The following is a 13,223-nucleotide window of genomic DNA, read 5'->3' on the forward strand; positions in this document are numbered from 1 at the left end:
ATGAACAACTGCTACTGAAACACCACAGTTGTCTTCTGATTGATTCAGATGTTCTTTAAAACTCTTCCTGCCTAGCTTTTAACACAATCAGCTTAAGAAATTAATGCCATTTAAGATCACAGCGAGGTAACTGAAGGTACTAATGAAGGTTCTGAACATAGTAGTAACTCAAAAAAATAATTTCCAAAGACTCCACACAGGTTTTGAAAACAATATTTGAACATAGTACCTGAGCAATAAACATAAGATTGAACTCTCATGCTACCTCCTTGTATAGAAAATTGCTCTCTGAAGCCCAGCAATCCAAGAAAGACACAGAGAACTTTCATGTGAACCACAGAGTGGATTAGAACACAGAATTAGACCCAGTGTTCTAATTAGCAATAAACCATACATTACACACCAGACTATCAGATTAAATGCACTGGTTGCTTCTAAAACCAAGGTCTGTAAATATCTCAAACACTAAATTTCTAGCAAAACCCCACCTTTCTTACTATCATGTTTTTAAGTAACAAGATAACACTGCTGCGATGTAAAAAAAAGGGTAACTTTAGTTTAATCTTGAAAGATTCAAGAATTTAATTTTTAGGATATGGCTCCATGATTAACTTCTTCACTGATGAACTGTAAAATTGATGGAACTGACTAATACTATAGTAATTTCACTGGTTAAGAAATACCTTAGTATTTCCACAGGTCATCAGAAAATTTTTATCCTTTATGTAACCAAAAGTGCTTTCCAAACAAAAAAAGTTATATATTTATATTGCAGTTAACTACAAAGAAAAAAACATCCCCATCCCAAGATACACAATACATGTGCAGACACAATAATCATCATTTACTCTTCTGACAGAAAAAGCTTCACAGGAGAGCTGGGGCTAATTATTATATTTTTTGAAGATATGAGACAGTCAACAGAGACCAGCAGAAGTGCTTTTACATTTTCAGAACTCAAAAATGGGAAATTGAGAACCTTAACAGGAAAGGTATATCTATGTTATCATGGATTTCTGTATTGCTTTTCTGATGATACCACAGGTATAGATCATCAAACGAGACGTTTTGGATGTGTTTGAAAATCTGGACATGTCCAAAAATGCTTCTATATGGGAGAATTTCCAATAATAATGCAGAAGCATTTGAGAAGAGTGAACATACCTCCATGCTAATTAATGTGGCACTGCATTAAAATACTGGTATATGCAAAAGATTAAAAGGCTGTGTTTGATACTTGCTGCTAAAGGAGTCAATCCACATTCCTACTGACCACTAGATCAGTCACACAACTTTTAGGATCTTATTAACTAGAAAGTTACAAGCATGGTTAAAGCACAGTATTACAACTTGGTATCCTGCTATTTTGAGTAACAAGAAGTCTGAGAAAAAAAAAAAAAAAATTAAACAAATGTAAACAAAAGTAAATTAACCAGCATTAATTTTCTGGTAAGAAAAATACTCAAAAGCACTTCAAGAACTCTTTTTAAGGAAACATTTATCAGTGGAAAACCCAACTTAAAGATATTAAACAGCCTTTTTGCCTTTTGAGAAATTCCTTATTATTGCCAGTGCTGTTCACTACTGCACTACTGCTTGCACTCTGTATTCTTGGGCCTGAAATGCCACTTACATTTAGCTTTTTTATACCCATCCAGGTCTTGTGTCTAACACACAAGGCACTGATGTGCAGAAGAGACTCATATATTGGTTTTCAATGGGAAGAAGTGTGAAACTGAGAAGTGATACCTCCTAGCTCACTTCTAATTATTCCATCAGAAAATTATCTATCTTTAAATATTCAATAATCTTTTGACATCACCACCACCCCTACGCTGCTCCAAAAACTCAGGACTAATTTTCATTAGAGTTCTTACTAGAGTCCTGGTCTGTGGCTACAAAAATCTTTCAGGCGTCTAAAGTTGAACGTGAAATAAAATGAATTTAAAAGTAGCGGCCACTTGTGTATTTAACTGAATTACGTTTTATATTTTAAATAATTTTTTACTTTTTTAAAGATTTGATATAAACTGTTATAGAATTTCTAGTCTGCCATAGTACAGTGCCACAGAATCCCAGTTTAGATAAGGATGTTTTAAGATCTCTAAGAAGGGATCTAAAACCAGTTTCACTGAAATAAAAATCCTAGTCATTGCCACCCATGACAAAGAAATTCCTTCAAATCAACATATATCCAGGCTGAGCAGTCCAACCTAAGGCATGCTCCTCTAGCTGAAACATTACTGCCTAACTGGTAGAATTGCTTTTCTTTTGTCTAGAACTTGATGCATGACCCATGTGTGTTTTTCTGTACACGTATGTATAAAAGAATAGAAGTAGTAATACATTACATTTCAAATACTTTTACCTGATAATCTGGGTACCAGTAACACTTTCCAGTATGTCAGATAGTGTGAGAAATATTCCCCTCACACTTTTAAGTTTTTGGGATGCTTCTGATATGGGGTACTGATAAAGAATTTCTTGCTGTGAAGAAAGTTAGCTGTTAGTTAAGCAAAGCAAAACCAAAAACAAAATCACAAAAAAAAAGCACACCACAGAAAAAGTAAATTTTTTTCCTGGCATCATTTGAAAGTTCAACATTAAAGTTTCTGACAGTTCTACCTTTTCTATTTTACAGAAAAGTAGGACTTATTTAGAACCATTATTATAAGGAGAAACATAAAATAACAAATAGTATGGCCACTGCATTCTGCAGCTTGAAGTACACTGTTAACAAATCTGACTGCAAGAGATAGCTAATATGTGTACGGTTCTTACAGTATTTAAATTGTGACTTAAATCATCCTCAAACATACAGCTCTTTAAAACCAACATTAAGAATATGAAAACTCCAGTCTCTCTATAACACTAATTGCTTTACATGTATAGCACAAAATATAAACGGAGGTGTATACTCAAATAACATACACTTTTAACAATTTTATCACCAAACCTTTGACCATCTATGTTAGCATACTCTTAAAGAAGTCATCTTGAAACTGAAGATCAGTAAATATTTGAGATAATTTTTTTCTAACCAGCTCTTTAAAATAAATTTTTATGTAAGCATTTTCATTTTATTTCAGCAACCATAAAAATCCAGTAATAAGCAAACATATGATTCCCCCACATTTATTGCTTTCTGACAAATCATGATGAGCCAGAAATAACTCATGTAATCTTAAGCATATCCAGTGCAAAGAGTAAATTATCCTTCTACACAAAGAAACACAGACATGATTAACTTTCCTATTTATGGCACTAAGCACATCCAGCCAATACCCGTTAGAAAATTCTCTTTGAAGATTAAAAGAATGTAAAGTTTCATTACAGAAGGACCTGGCAAACTTCATTCTTAACCAATTTAATTAGCTCTATTTTCAAATACTCATTAGTGACAAGGATTTTTTTTCTTGAATCTATCCTTCAGCTGGGAAAAAACCTGCCATTTTCTAATTACAGCACTACAAAGGGCTATACAGAGCCTTTTTTTTCTCCTCACTGAACTGGGGCCTTTACACAAAATTCATTTGAGAATTATCTGTACCCTTTCCCAGGGAAAGAAAAGACAACTGTAACAAAAGGTCATAGCTCATCACACACACATATATATATATATATATACATATAAATGAGTTATCAAGGTTCAGCACACACCACCATACAAGATCAGCTGTCTTCCAAGCAAGGTGGAAGGTCATAAACCAATGAGAATGGAATTAATAAATGAGAAGTAGCTCTTTTCTTGAACAGTGTAAACCCTCCCTCAACACAAAAAACTAAACCTGGACAGACTAAGGGCTTAACAAACAGCTTTTAAAAAATAATTTACTAATTTCTCAAACTGAGCCTAAATAACATTTAAAAAAATAATTAGTGCAGTCTTGACAACATAAGAAATGGCTAGAAGAAACTCTGTTAAAATGGTGCCAACGAGCTAAAAACCTATAATCTTCAAACACAGAGCACTGGTAATAGAGGCTTTGAGTTGCATTTTACATAAGATTAAAAAAGAAACAGCAGATGAAAGACAACTATGAATTCTTAAAAGATTAATTCAGAAATAATAAAACCAGGGAGAAAGGCTACAGGAAGTATAAATCAGTGTCTGTACGAACCAAGCTACCCTAAGAGCTGCTCAGTAGTACCTACTTTGCAAGCATGATAAACAGATGCTTCCAGTAACACACTCATGTAGAAGGAATAGGAATATTATTCCTTTTAAGACATGGTACCATCAAAATCAGTTCAAACACAGAAGATGTTACAGTTGTATGCTGGTACCTACCTTGAACTAAACCATAAAAAAAGACACTCACTGAAAACATAATCATATGGGACACTCCCCACCACATGCATGCACACAACCTAAATGATTTCTAATACTACTTTCCTTTACAGTTGACTAGATAAGGCTTACAAGTCTTGGAGCTCATTAATTCTATTTTTGGGTGCCAAAGCTCACAAGTGGAAGAATTAGTTACTAGTTCTAGTTGCCATTGTTTACATGGATGTGATCTGCATACCATACCTCCTCTGGATATGGGTAGAGCAGGTTAGTAAAGGATCATTCTGTTTTTATGGTGCAGTATGGCAAGGTGTATAGTAACTTCCCTGCTAATTTGAATTACTACTGTAAACTAAATCAGGAACAGTACATCCACAGGACAAATGTTGCTTACTCTTCACCAAATGGAATTAAAGAAAAATGCCCTGAAGAAGGTGTCATTCTTCTGTTAGGAAATATTATAAAGAGCTTGATTACACCAACAATGTATCTCTGAACATTAGAGACTATTTGGGGCTGCATAACTGCCAAGACTTCTCAGGAAACAATTGTTCCACAGTATGAAGGGAGAACAAGTGCGTTACAATCCCTCTTTTGCTTCAGCTCAACATTCAGGGTTAATCCTGTTTCTTGGGAGGGCAAAGAAACAATGGGGAAAAAAAGCAGTACTCCATTTACTCTGAAGTGCAGGAATTGCAATTAGGCATTTGCATACCTATTCATCTACCAACAGAGGAGCCAGAGGCCCTGAAGTATTAAAAAATTATTTCATAAAGTTTATCCAACCAAGAAAGTACCAGTCTAAGTCTGCAGCAATTGTCCATAGCTGTTCTAGCCATATAATGTAGCAATCTTGGACTACAAACTTAGAATTGAAGACAAAAAAGAACTATTTGCAATATTTAAGTGAACTTTGATAAAGCATTCTAAAGTCTATTTAATTCACAGTTAAATGAGCTATTTTCATTTTTATTATAGGGAAATACCAAAGCAGAAAAATACTGCAGTATCATATGTTTTAATGGAAGCAGTCTCTGGGTGGGAAAAGAGAGCACTGAATGACCTTGCTTAGTTGCAAGACTATTAAAAAAAAAAATTCTAAGAGACACTTGTATAAACTTATTTCTGCTGGCACCTCTCATGAAAAAATGCAGTCTTAAACAGGACTGGAAAGAACTGCAAACTGAAGCTTACAGTGTTAATACCTTGCTGTAATATGCAATAAGGCATTCATTACCTTAAAAATATTACATTAAGAGCATGATTTATATTGCAAAGTCAAGTATTCCAGAATTATGAAGTACTGGATTTATGGTTGTTTAATAAGCTTTAATTATACACTCATCTGTCCATCTTGTCCTCTGCAGAAAGCAGGCATCTTTCAAAAAAAATGTAATGCTTAAGACAATATCATGCTGCATACGTACAAAAGGGCTGAATTAAAATTGCACAAGTAGCCATAAAGCTTTCCAGCATTTAAATCTGCAAACTTCATGTTATTTTTTACATGATGTTATCATATCATGTAATTTTCTAGGGTTCTCCTCCCCAGGCCTATCTCTAAAGAAAATTAAAATCCATTATGTGTAATTGTAACACTTTTTCTCTATTACACATCACCAACTGAACAATACAGACTTCTATCTATTGAAAAACAGTATCAGAAAAATAAAGACATCTCAGAGAAGGGATGGAGCAGTGACTGGATCTAAGGATTAATTCCAGGAGAGAAAGCAAAATGTCTGTCTTCTGCTCCCCACTACATCCTTGTCCCACCACCCCAGTCCCTGAGGACTGACAAAACTTGTGCTTCATTTGATGTCATCGCATCACAGATAACAGTTCACTGGGGCACTATGCTAAATCTAAGGAGAATTGAAAGAAGGGGAAAGAGTCTTTTTCAAATGTCTGTTCCTAAGAAGCCCACTTTGTCCATTTGTCATATTCAGATCAGGCAAGAGGCTAACTCGGCCCTCCACACTGTTCTGTGTCTTCCCTGCATTTTGAGCGGAGTATTTGTAGCTATAGCTACACCATGGACAACGTCTACACAAATTTACAATGGGTTACACACCACACACACTGGCAAAATTTTCCTTTTTGTGTTTGAGATAGGGAATTTAAAGAATTTGAGTTTGATGGTGCAGAGCTTGCGCCAAGATGAGGGGGCTATACGTGAAGACATACCAGAGGCTGACTGTTGCTAAGATATTATCTTCTGGCTCAAACAGAAGCTTCCTATTGTCCTTGAAGTAGTACAGAACAGCAATAGATCACCTCAAATCCTAACACTAATTGGCCTTGTGGCTTAGCTAGGAGTTAGGGAACAACTGAGGCTGCGCAGAAGAATAAGGTAAAAAGTTCATCAGCGAGGAAGAGGAGATACTTCATCTATACGACCCTCTCCCAGGAATTTGCGACCACCAAAGGAGCTCAACGCGCAGACGCAAGAGGAGGAGACCTAATTACCATGAGAAGCGAGGGGAGGCGGGGAAATATTATGTTTATGTATAAGCATTCTATGAATATGCATTATTTTGTAATATATAAGCAGGACGAGAGCTGCAAGGGGTGCGCATGCTTGTGGAGGAGCGATCCCCCATGCGCCCGGCGCTGAATAAACATACCTACTTTACAACTTAACAGTTGTGGAGTTAGTTTTTCCGCAAGTCAACTTGGCGACCCAGATGGGACTCTCTACTCGGCTGCCGGGACACTGCTGAGGGGTGGACATCCTAGGTGCGCACCCCGAGCTTTTCTCGGAGGAACTCCGCTCCCAGCTGTCCACTGCGGGAGTAGACAAGGACCATCTAAATCGCGGACAAAGGTATGTTTAAAGGGTAACGGGCTGCTGGTAAGACGCGCAGAGACGTCTGGCGCACAGCGTAGTCCCAAGGAGGGGGTATACCCATTTGGTTCTGGTTTTGGAAAGCCGAGGGAAAGGTGTAAGGTCTTTTGGGTCAAACTACCGATGACTGGTATATAAGAGGCAGTTTGCATTTGGGCAGGGCACTGGTAATTACCAATTACCGTCACCTGTAAGATCTTACCCTATTTTTCCGGGCTGTTATTGTATAGTGCACTACTTGTGGATATACTGGTTTTGAACTTACGGCAAATTGTTAATGGTTTATGATATATGCTACACGGACCTAGTTGTTGTTTTATTTTGTGGTGTGAGTGGAAGGTGTGACTGGCCCTTTAAGAGTGAGAGGCAGCCGCGGCTTTGTGTGTGAGAGCAGCCGCTGCTGCGTGTCTGTGTGCCTGCATGCCTGCAGGGTGTGAGTGAGAGCAGCCGCTGCTGTATGAGTGAGAGCCTGCAGGGCGTGAGTGAGACGCAGCCGCTGCAAAACAAGTGAAAAGTTTCTATCTGTTTAAGTAATGCACTGTCTTTGTATGTTTTGTGAAAACATCGCATGAACCGGGAAAGCGGATCCCTTCTCCGTTGGTTTGGGTTGGAATCTAGTGATTATTTGTGTAGAAGGAATAAATGGTTGGCACGGGGAGATGATTTATACCTGCTAGAAGGACTGTACCAACTCCTTCTGGGCAGCTGGTAGCATTGGATTGGAAACAACCAGCCGATTATACCCCCGGGTCCGTGGAAGAATCCCCTGCTTTCTTTGTATTCCTGCCCCCCCGGTAAGGGAATTCTCACCAAGTATGGGTATTAGCAGAGTGCGTAGATTGTCAATGTAAGTGGTACTGTGCGTCTGATAAGAGGAGGTCGAGGTGTGCAGAGTGCTGGGAAAAGTGGAAAGAAAGGATTTTGAGAAGAAATAATAATGGGAAATAAGCAGGGAAGAATTGTAAAGAAAAGCCCATTAGATTGTATATTAACACACTGGAAAGACATAGCGGGGAGGGGAAGCACAGAAAGCAAGAAAATTCTGATTAAATATTGTAATCAGTGGTGGCCACTTTACAAACTGGAAGAGGAGGCTAAATGGCCACTGAATGGGACCTTAGACTACCATACACTGCTGCAATTAATGTTATTTTTACGGAGAGAGGGGAAGTGGGACGAGGTGTCCTACGCAGATATGTTTTTCACCCTCCGGAATCACCCGGAGTGGCAGAGGGATTGTGGATTAGTCCCACCACAAGACCCTTTAGTGCTTGCCCTGGAAAAGGATTATAAGGGAGAAATTAAAGGAAAACTAAAAAGGTGCTGCTCGTCATGCAGCATCGGACAGAGGTGTACTAGAACAGATAAGACTAGAAGGGCGAAAGAGCAGAGCTTGGAAGACCTATTCAAACCCCCTCCTCAGTCCCAGGAACAGGACAAGGACTCGGAGGAACAGTCCATTTCTCCAGATAGCCCAATCTCCTCCAGGACACGGGGAAGAACTCCTAAAGCTCTCCAAGCACCCCTCAGAGAGGCGGTGGGACCCCAGGGCACTATGTTGGTTAAAGTGCCGTTTTCTACCTCTGATTTAGAGATATGGGAAAAGAAAGCTAAAAACTACCGAAATGACCCTGAGAGTGTGACTAGGCATTTTCGGTTCATTATAAGGCAGCACAACCCTGACTGGGAAGACATGCAGCTGCTACTGGATCACTTAACTGAGACCGAAAAACAGCTGGTTTTAAAAACAGCACAAAATTTGGCTGAGGATCACTATAGAGCTACTGGGGGGGACTATAAGGAGTTCCTCCCCTTACATGATGACCCGAAATGGGATCCCAATCGGTCTGCACATGTGGAAAGATTAAGAGCATACCGAGAGTGGATTGCAAAGGGAATGGAAAGGGCTATCCCTAAAACAATAAATTGGGCAACACTCTATGAAATTAAACAAGGTCCATCCGAGTCCCCATCAGAGTTCCTGGATCGGCTGAGAGATACAATGCGCAGTAACACTTCCTTAGACCCGAGTTCAGAGGCAGGGATACAACATCTGGTATCTCTATTCCTAGGGCAAGCCACAGGGGATATTAGGAGAAAACTTCAGAAGGTACCTCCTCCTGGGGGAAGGAACTTAGAGACACTATTGGAGGAGGCATGGAGGGTATTTCGGAATAGGGAAGAGGACTACAAGAAAGGGCACAAGAAAATCTTGGCTGTAATAAAAGAAGGGGAGCAAAGGAGATCGGAGCGACAGCCGCTTAACAGAAATCAATGTGCTATATGCAAAAAGTTCGGACATTGGAAGAGGCAGTGTCCAGAGAAATGGGGAAACACAGGAAAAAGGGGAAACCGCCGAAAACGGCAGACATTAGCTAATTTAGAAGAACAATGACGGGGACCCGGGGAATCTACCCTAGCGGATCCGCTGGTTAAAATAAAGCTAGGGAAAGAACAAAAAGAAGTAGAATTTTTAGTGGATACTGGAGCAACATATTCAGTTTTGAACATGGATTTAGTACCCCTGGAGAAAGATTATATCATGGTGGTGGGAGCCACTGGCCAAAGTGAAAAGGCATACTTTTGCAAACCTTTGAAATATGAATTGGGAAAGCAGTTAGGCATACACAAGTTTCTGTATATGCCGAACTCCCCAAAAGCGCTCCTGGGGAGAGACTTACTAGAACAATTAGGAGCAACCATTAACTTTAACCATGGAGAGATTACTCTGGAGGTAAACAACCAAGAATTTATACAAATCATGAGCTTATCTTTAACTAGTGTCCCCACAGAAGGAGAAATTAGCGAGGAAATTATCGATCAAGTGTATCCCGGAGTATGGGCCACTGATACCCCTGGGAGGGCGAAGAATGCTCCACCTGTAGAGGTAAACCTTAAAGAAGGACAACAACCGGTAAGAATTAAACAATATCCTTTAAAGAAGGAGGATTGGGAAGGGATCCAGCCAGTTATAGACAAGTTTTTGCAAATAGGATTATTAAGGGAGTGTGAATCTAATTTTAATACTCCCATATTACCTGTCCGGAAACCCGATGGGTCATACAGGATAGTTCAGGATCTAAGAGCAATAAATAAAATAACGGAAGATCTCTACCCAGTGGTAGCAAACCCTTACACCTTGTTAACAAAGCTAACTCCTGAACTAATCTGGTTTACTGTTTTAGACCTCAAGGATGCCTTCTTTTGTCTCTCTCTCCTCGAAGCCAGTCAGAAAATATTTGCATTTGAATGGGAAAATCCTAAGAGTGGACGTAAAACTCAGTTAACTTGGACAGTGCTGCCACAAGGATTTAAAAACAGCCCCACTATATTTGGCAACCAACTAGCCAAAGACCTTGAACTATGGGAAGCCCCAACTCCACCTGAAGAGGGAAAGCTGCTGCAATATGTAGATGACATCCTAATTGCCACTAAGACGAAAGAGGCCTGCGTAACCTGGACGGTAAGCCTTTTAAATTTTCTGGGACTTCAGGGCTACCGGGTATCTAAAAAGAAGGCCCAAGTAGTGCAGCGTGAAGTGATCTATTTGGGCTACGAAATCAGTGCTGGGAAAAGGACCTTAGGACAAGCTCGGAAAGAGGCAATTTGTCAGACTCCGAGACCACAAACAGTGAAAGAATTGCGAACATTCCTGGGAATGACTGGTTGGTGCAGGCTATGGATCTATAACTATGGATTACTTGTTAAGCCACTATATGCACTAACTGTCACTGAACAGAAGAACCTCCAGTGGAATAAAGAGGCCATACGGGCCTTTGACTCACTAAAGAAGGCCCTGATGTCAGCTCCGGCTTTAGGACTCCCAGATGTAAGTAAGCCATTCTTTCTCTTTTCACACGAGAAACAGGGAATTGCATTAGGAATATTGGCACAAGACTTAGGCCCATACCGTCGGGCAGTTGCCTATTTCTCCAAACAACTGGATACAACCACTAAGGGTTGGCCCGGATGCCTACGAGCGGTTGCAGCAGTAATCCTAAATGTACAGGAAGCACGAAAATTCACATTAGGCCAGAAGATTACTGTATTAGTATCTCATACAGTGTCAGCAGTATTGGAAATTAAAGGAGGGCATTGGCTCTCACCCCAAAGATTCCTAAAATATCAGGCTGAACTGGTAGAACAAGATGATGTGGAGATTGTAGTGACTAACATTATCAACCCAGCTTCTTTCCTTAGTGGAGACACAGGAGAACCAGTGCAACATGACTGCCTGGAGACCATCGAGGCAACATATTCAAGCCGCATAGACTTGAAGGACAGCCCTATGGAAGATGCAGAGAACTGGTTTACAGATGGGAGCAGTTATGTCCTGAGCGGTAAAAGATATGCTGGGTACGCTGTTACTACCACCCAAGAGATACTGGAATCAGAACCACTGCCTGTGAGTACATCTGCACAAAAGGCGGAGATAATCGCTCTGACCCGTGCTTTAGAATTAGCCCAAGGCAAAACTGTGAACATTTATACGGACTCAAAATATGCCTTTGGGGTAGTTCATGCTCATGGAGCAATCTGGAAGGAAAGAGGACTGCTAAATTCACAAGGGAAACACATTAAACATGGGAAGGAAATTCTGAGGCTACTGGAAGCTGTCCAACTTCCAAGAAAAGTGGCAATCATGCATATTAAGGCACACCAAAAGGTGAATTCCGACTTAGAAAGAGGAAATGAACTGGCGGACAGAGAGGCAAAACAAGCAGCCAAAAGAGAGGTAAAAATGGAGGGTGCTTTAGTCCCTGATGGACAGACTATTTTAGAAGGTAAGCCTATTTACACAAAAGAAGACAAAAAGCTTATTGCAGATCTGGAAGGATCATATAATAAAGAAGGTTGGGCTGTCACTCCCCAAGAAAAGATAGTAATTCCCTCTTATTTGACCAGACACCTGGTAAGGGAAGAACACAGAAAAGGACACTGGGGGGCAGAGGCCCTATACCGATATTTAGTTAGGAATATTAGAGCCAGAAATTTGTATACCATAGTAAGGCAAGTGACTCAACAGTGTGACCTTTGCCTCCAGACTAATCCTAAGAATACCCCTAATCTAGAAGTAGGCCAGATTGGAAAAGGGAACGGACCAGGACAACAATGGCAAATTGATTTTTCAGAACTTCCAAGAAAAGGGGGGTATCGATACCTATTGGTATTAACAGATACCTTTTCAGGTTGGCCAGAAGCGTTCCCCACCAGAACGATTAAAGCCAGAGAAGTGACAAAAGTATTAACGCAAGAAATAATTCCACGTTTTGGGGTTCCAGCGACCATATCCTCAGACAGGGGGTCGCACTTTGTTTCCAAAGTAGTCCAGCAAGTCAGTTACTATCTGGGCATAGATTGGCAGCTTCACACCCCATATCGTCCCCAATCCAGTGGCCAAGTAGAGAAAATGAATCATTTGATTAAACAGCAAATAGTAAAACTCGGTCAGGAATCAAACCTGACCTGGCCCCAAGCTCTCCCATTGGCACTCTTGCGCATACGAGCAAAACCAAGGGCCAAAGAAGGGTTGAGTCCTTTTGAGATGTTATATGGCAGACCTTACGCAGTGCAAAAGGGTATATCAATGCAAATTGGAGAGGAAACTATGACTTCATACATGATAGCATTAAGCAAACAACTTAACAAAATTGGGAAACATGTATTCGGAACTCGGGGTAGAGGGTTAGACGGACCGGTACACGATATACAGCCTGGAGACTATGTGTATGTTAAGTCTCTTGCAGAAAAAACATTGGAACCACAATGGGAGGGGCCATTCCAGGTGCTGCTTACGACCTTTACTGCAGTGAAAATTAAAGAACACACATCATGGATACATCATACTAGGATCAAGAAGGCTCCTAAACAACGCTGGGAGGTGACAGAAACTGGACCATTAAAACTCAAATTCAAACAAAAACTTTCGGATTAAGACCTCAAAATGATCAACCGTGAGTTGGAACTATTAATATGTTTTAGGATTATCCTTCTTGCCTGTGCCCAGGAACCCAAAGACTGGCCTTGGAATCACGCCCAGAAAAATCATGCCATGATGGTGAAGGATGTGGACTTAAGAACAAA

The 13,223-nt window shown here is 40.1% G+C and overlaps 1 protein-coding gene across 2 annotated transcripts in view; it reads right to left on the reverse strand.

Moving 5' to 3' along the window:
- INTU (inturned planar cell polarity protein) overlaps window positions 1-13,223 on the reverse strand; it is a 60,301-nt gene that overhangs the window by 18,824 nt on the left and 28,254 nt on the right. For both annotated transcript variants that reach the window (XM_074903897.1, XM_074903898.1), the window contains exon 5: window positions 2,369-2,487. In XM_074903897.1, coding sequence (XP_074759998.1) covers window positions 2,369-2,487 — 119 coding nt within the window. The remainder of the gene's footprint in view (window positions 1-2,368; window positions 2,488-13,223) is intronic.

Source organism: Athene noctua, chromosome 4 (genome assembly GCF_965140245.1).
Source record: "Athene noctua chromosome 4, bAthNoc1.hap1.1, whole genome shotgun sequence".
NCBI lineage: Eukaryota > Metazoa > Chordata > Aves > Strigiformes > Strigidae > Athene > Athene noctua.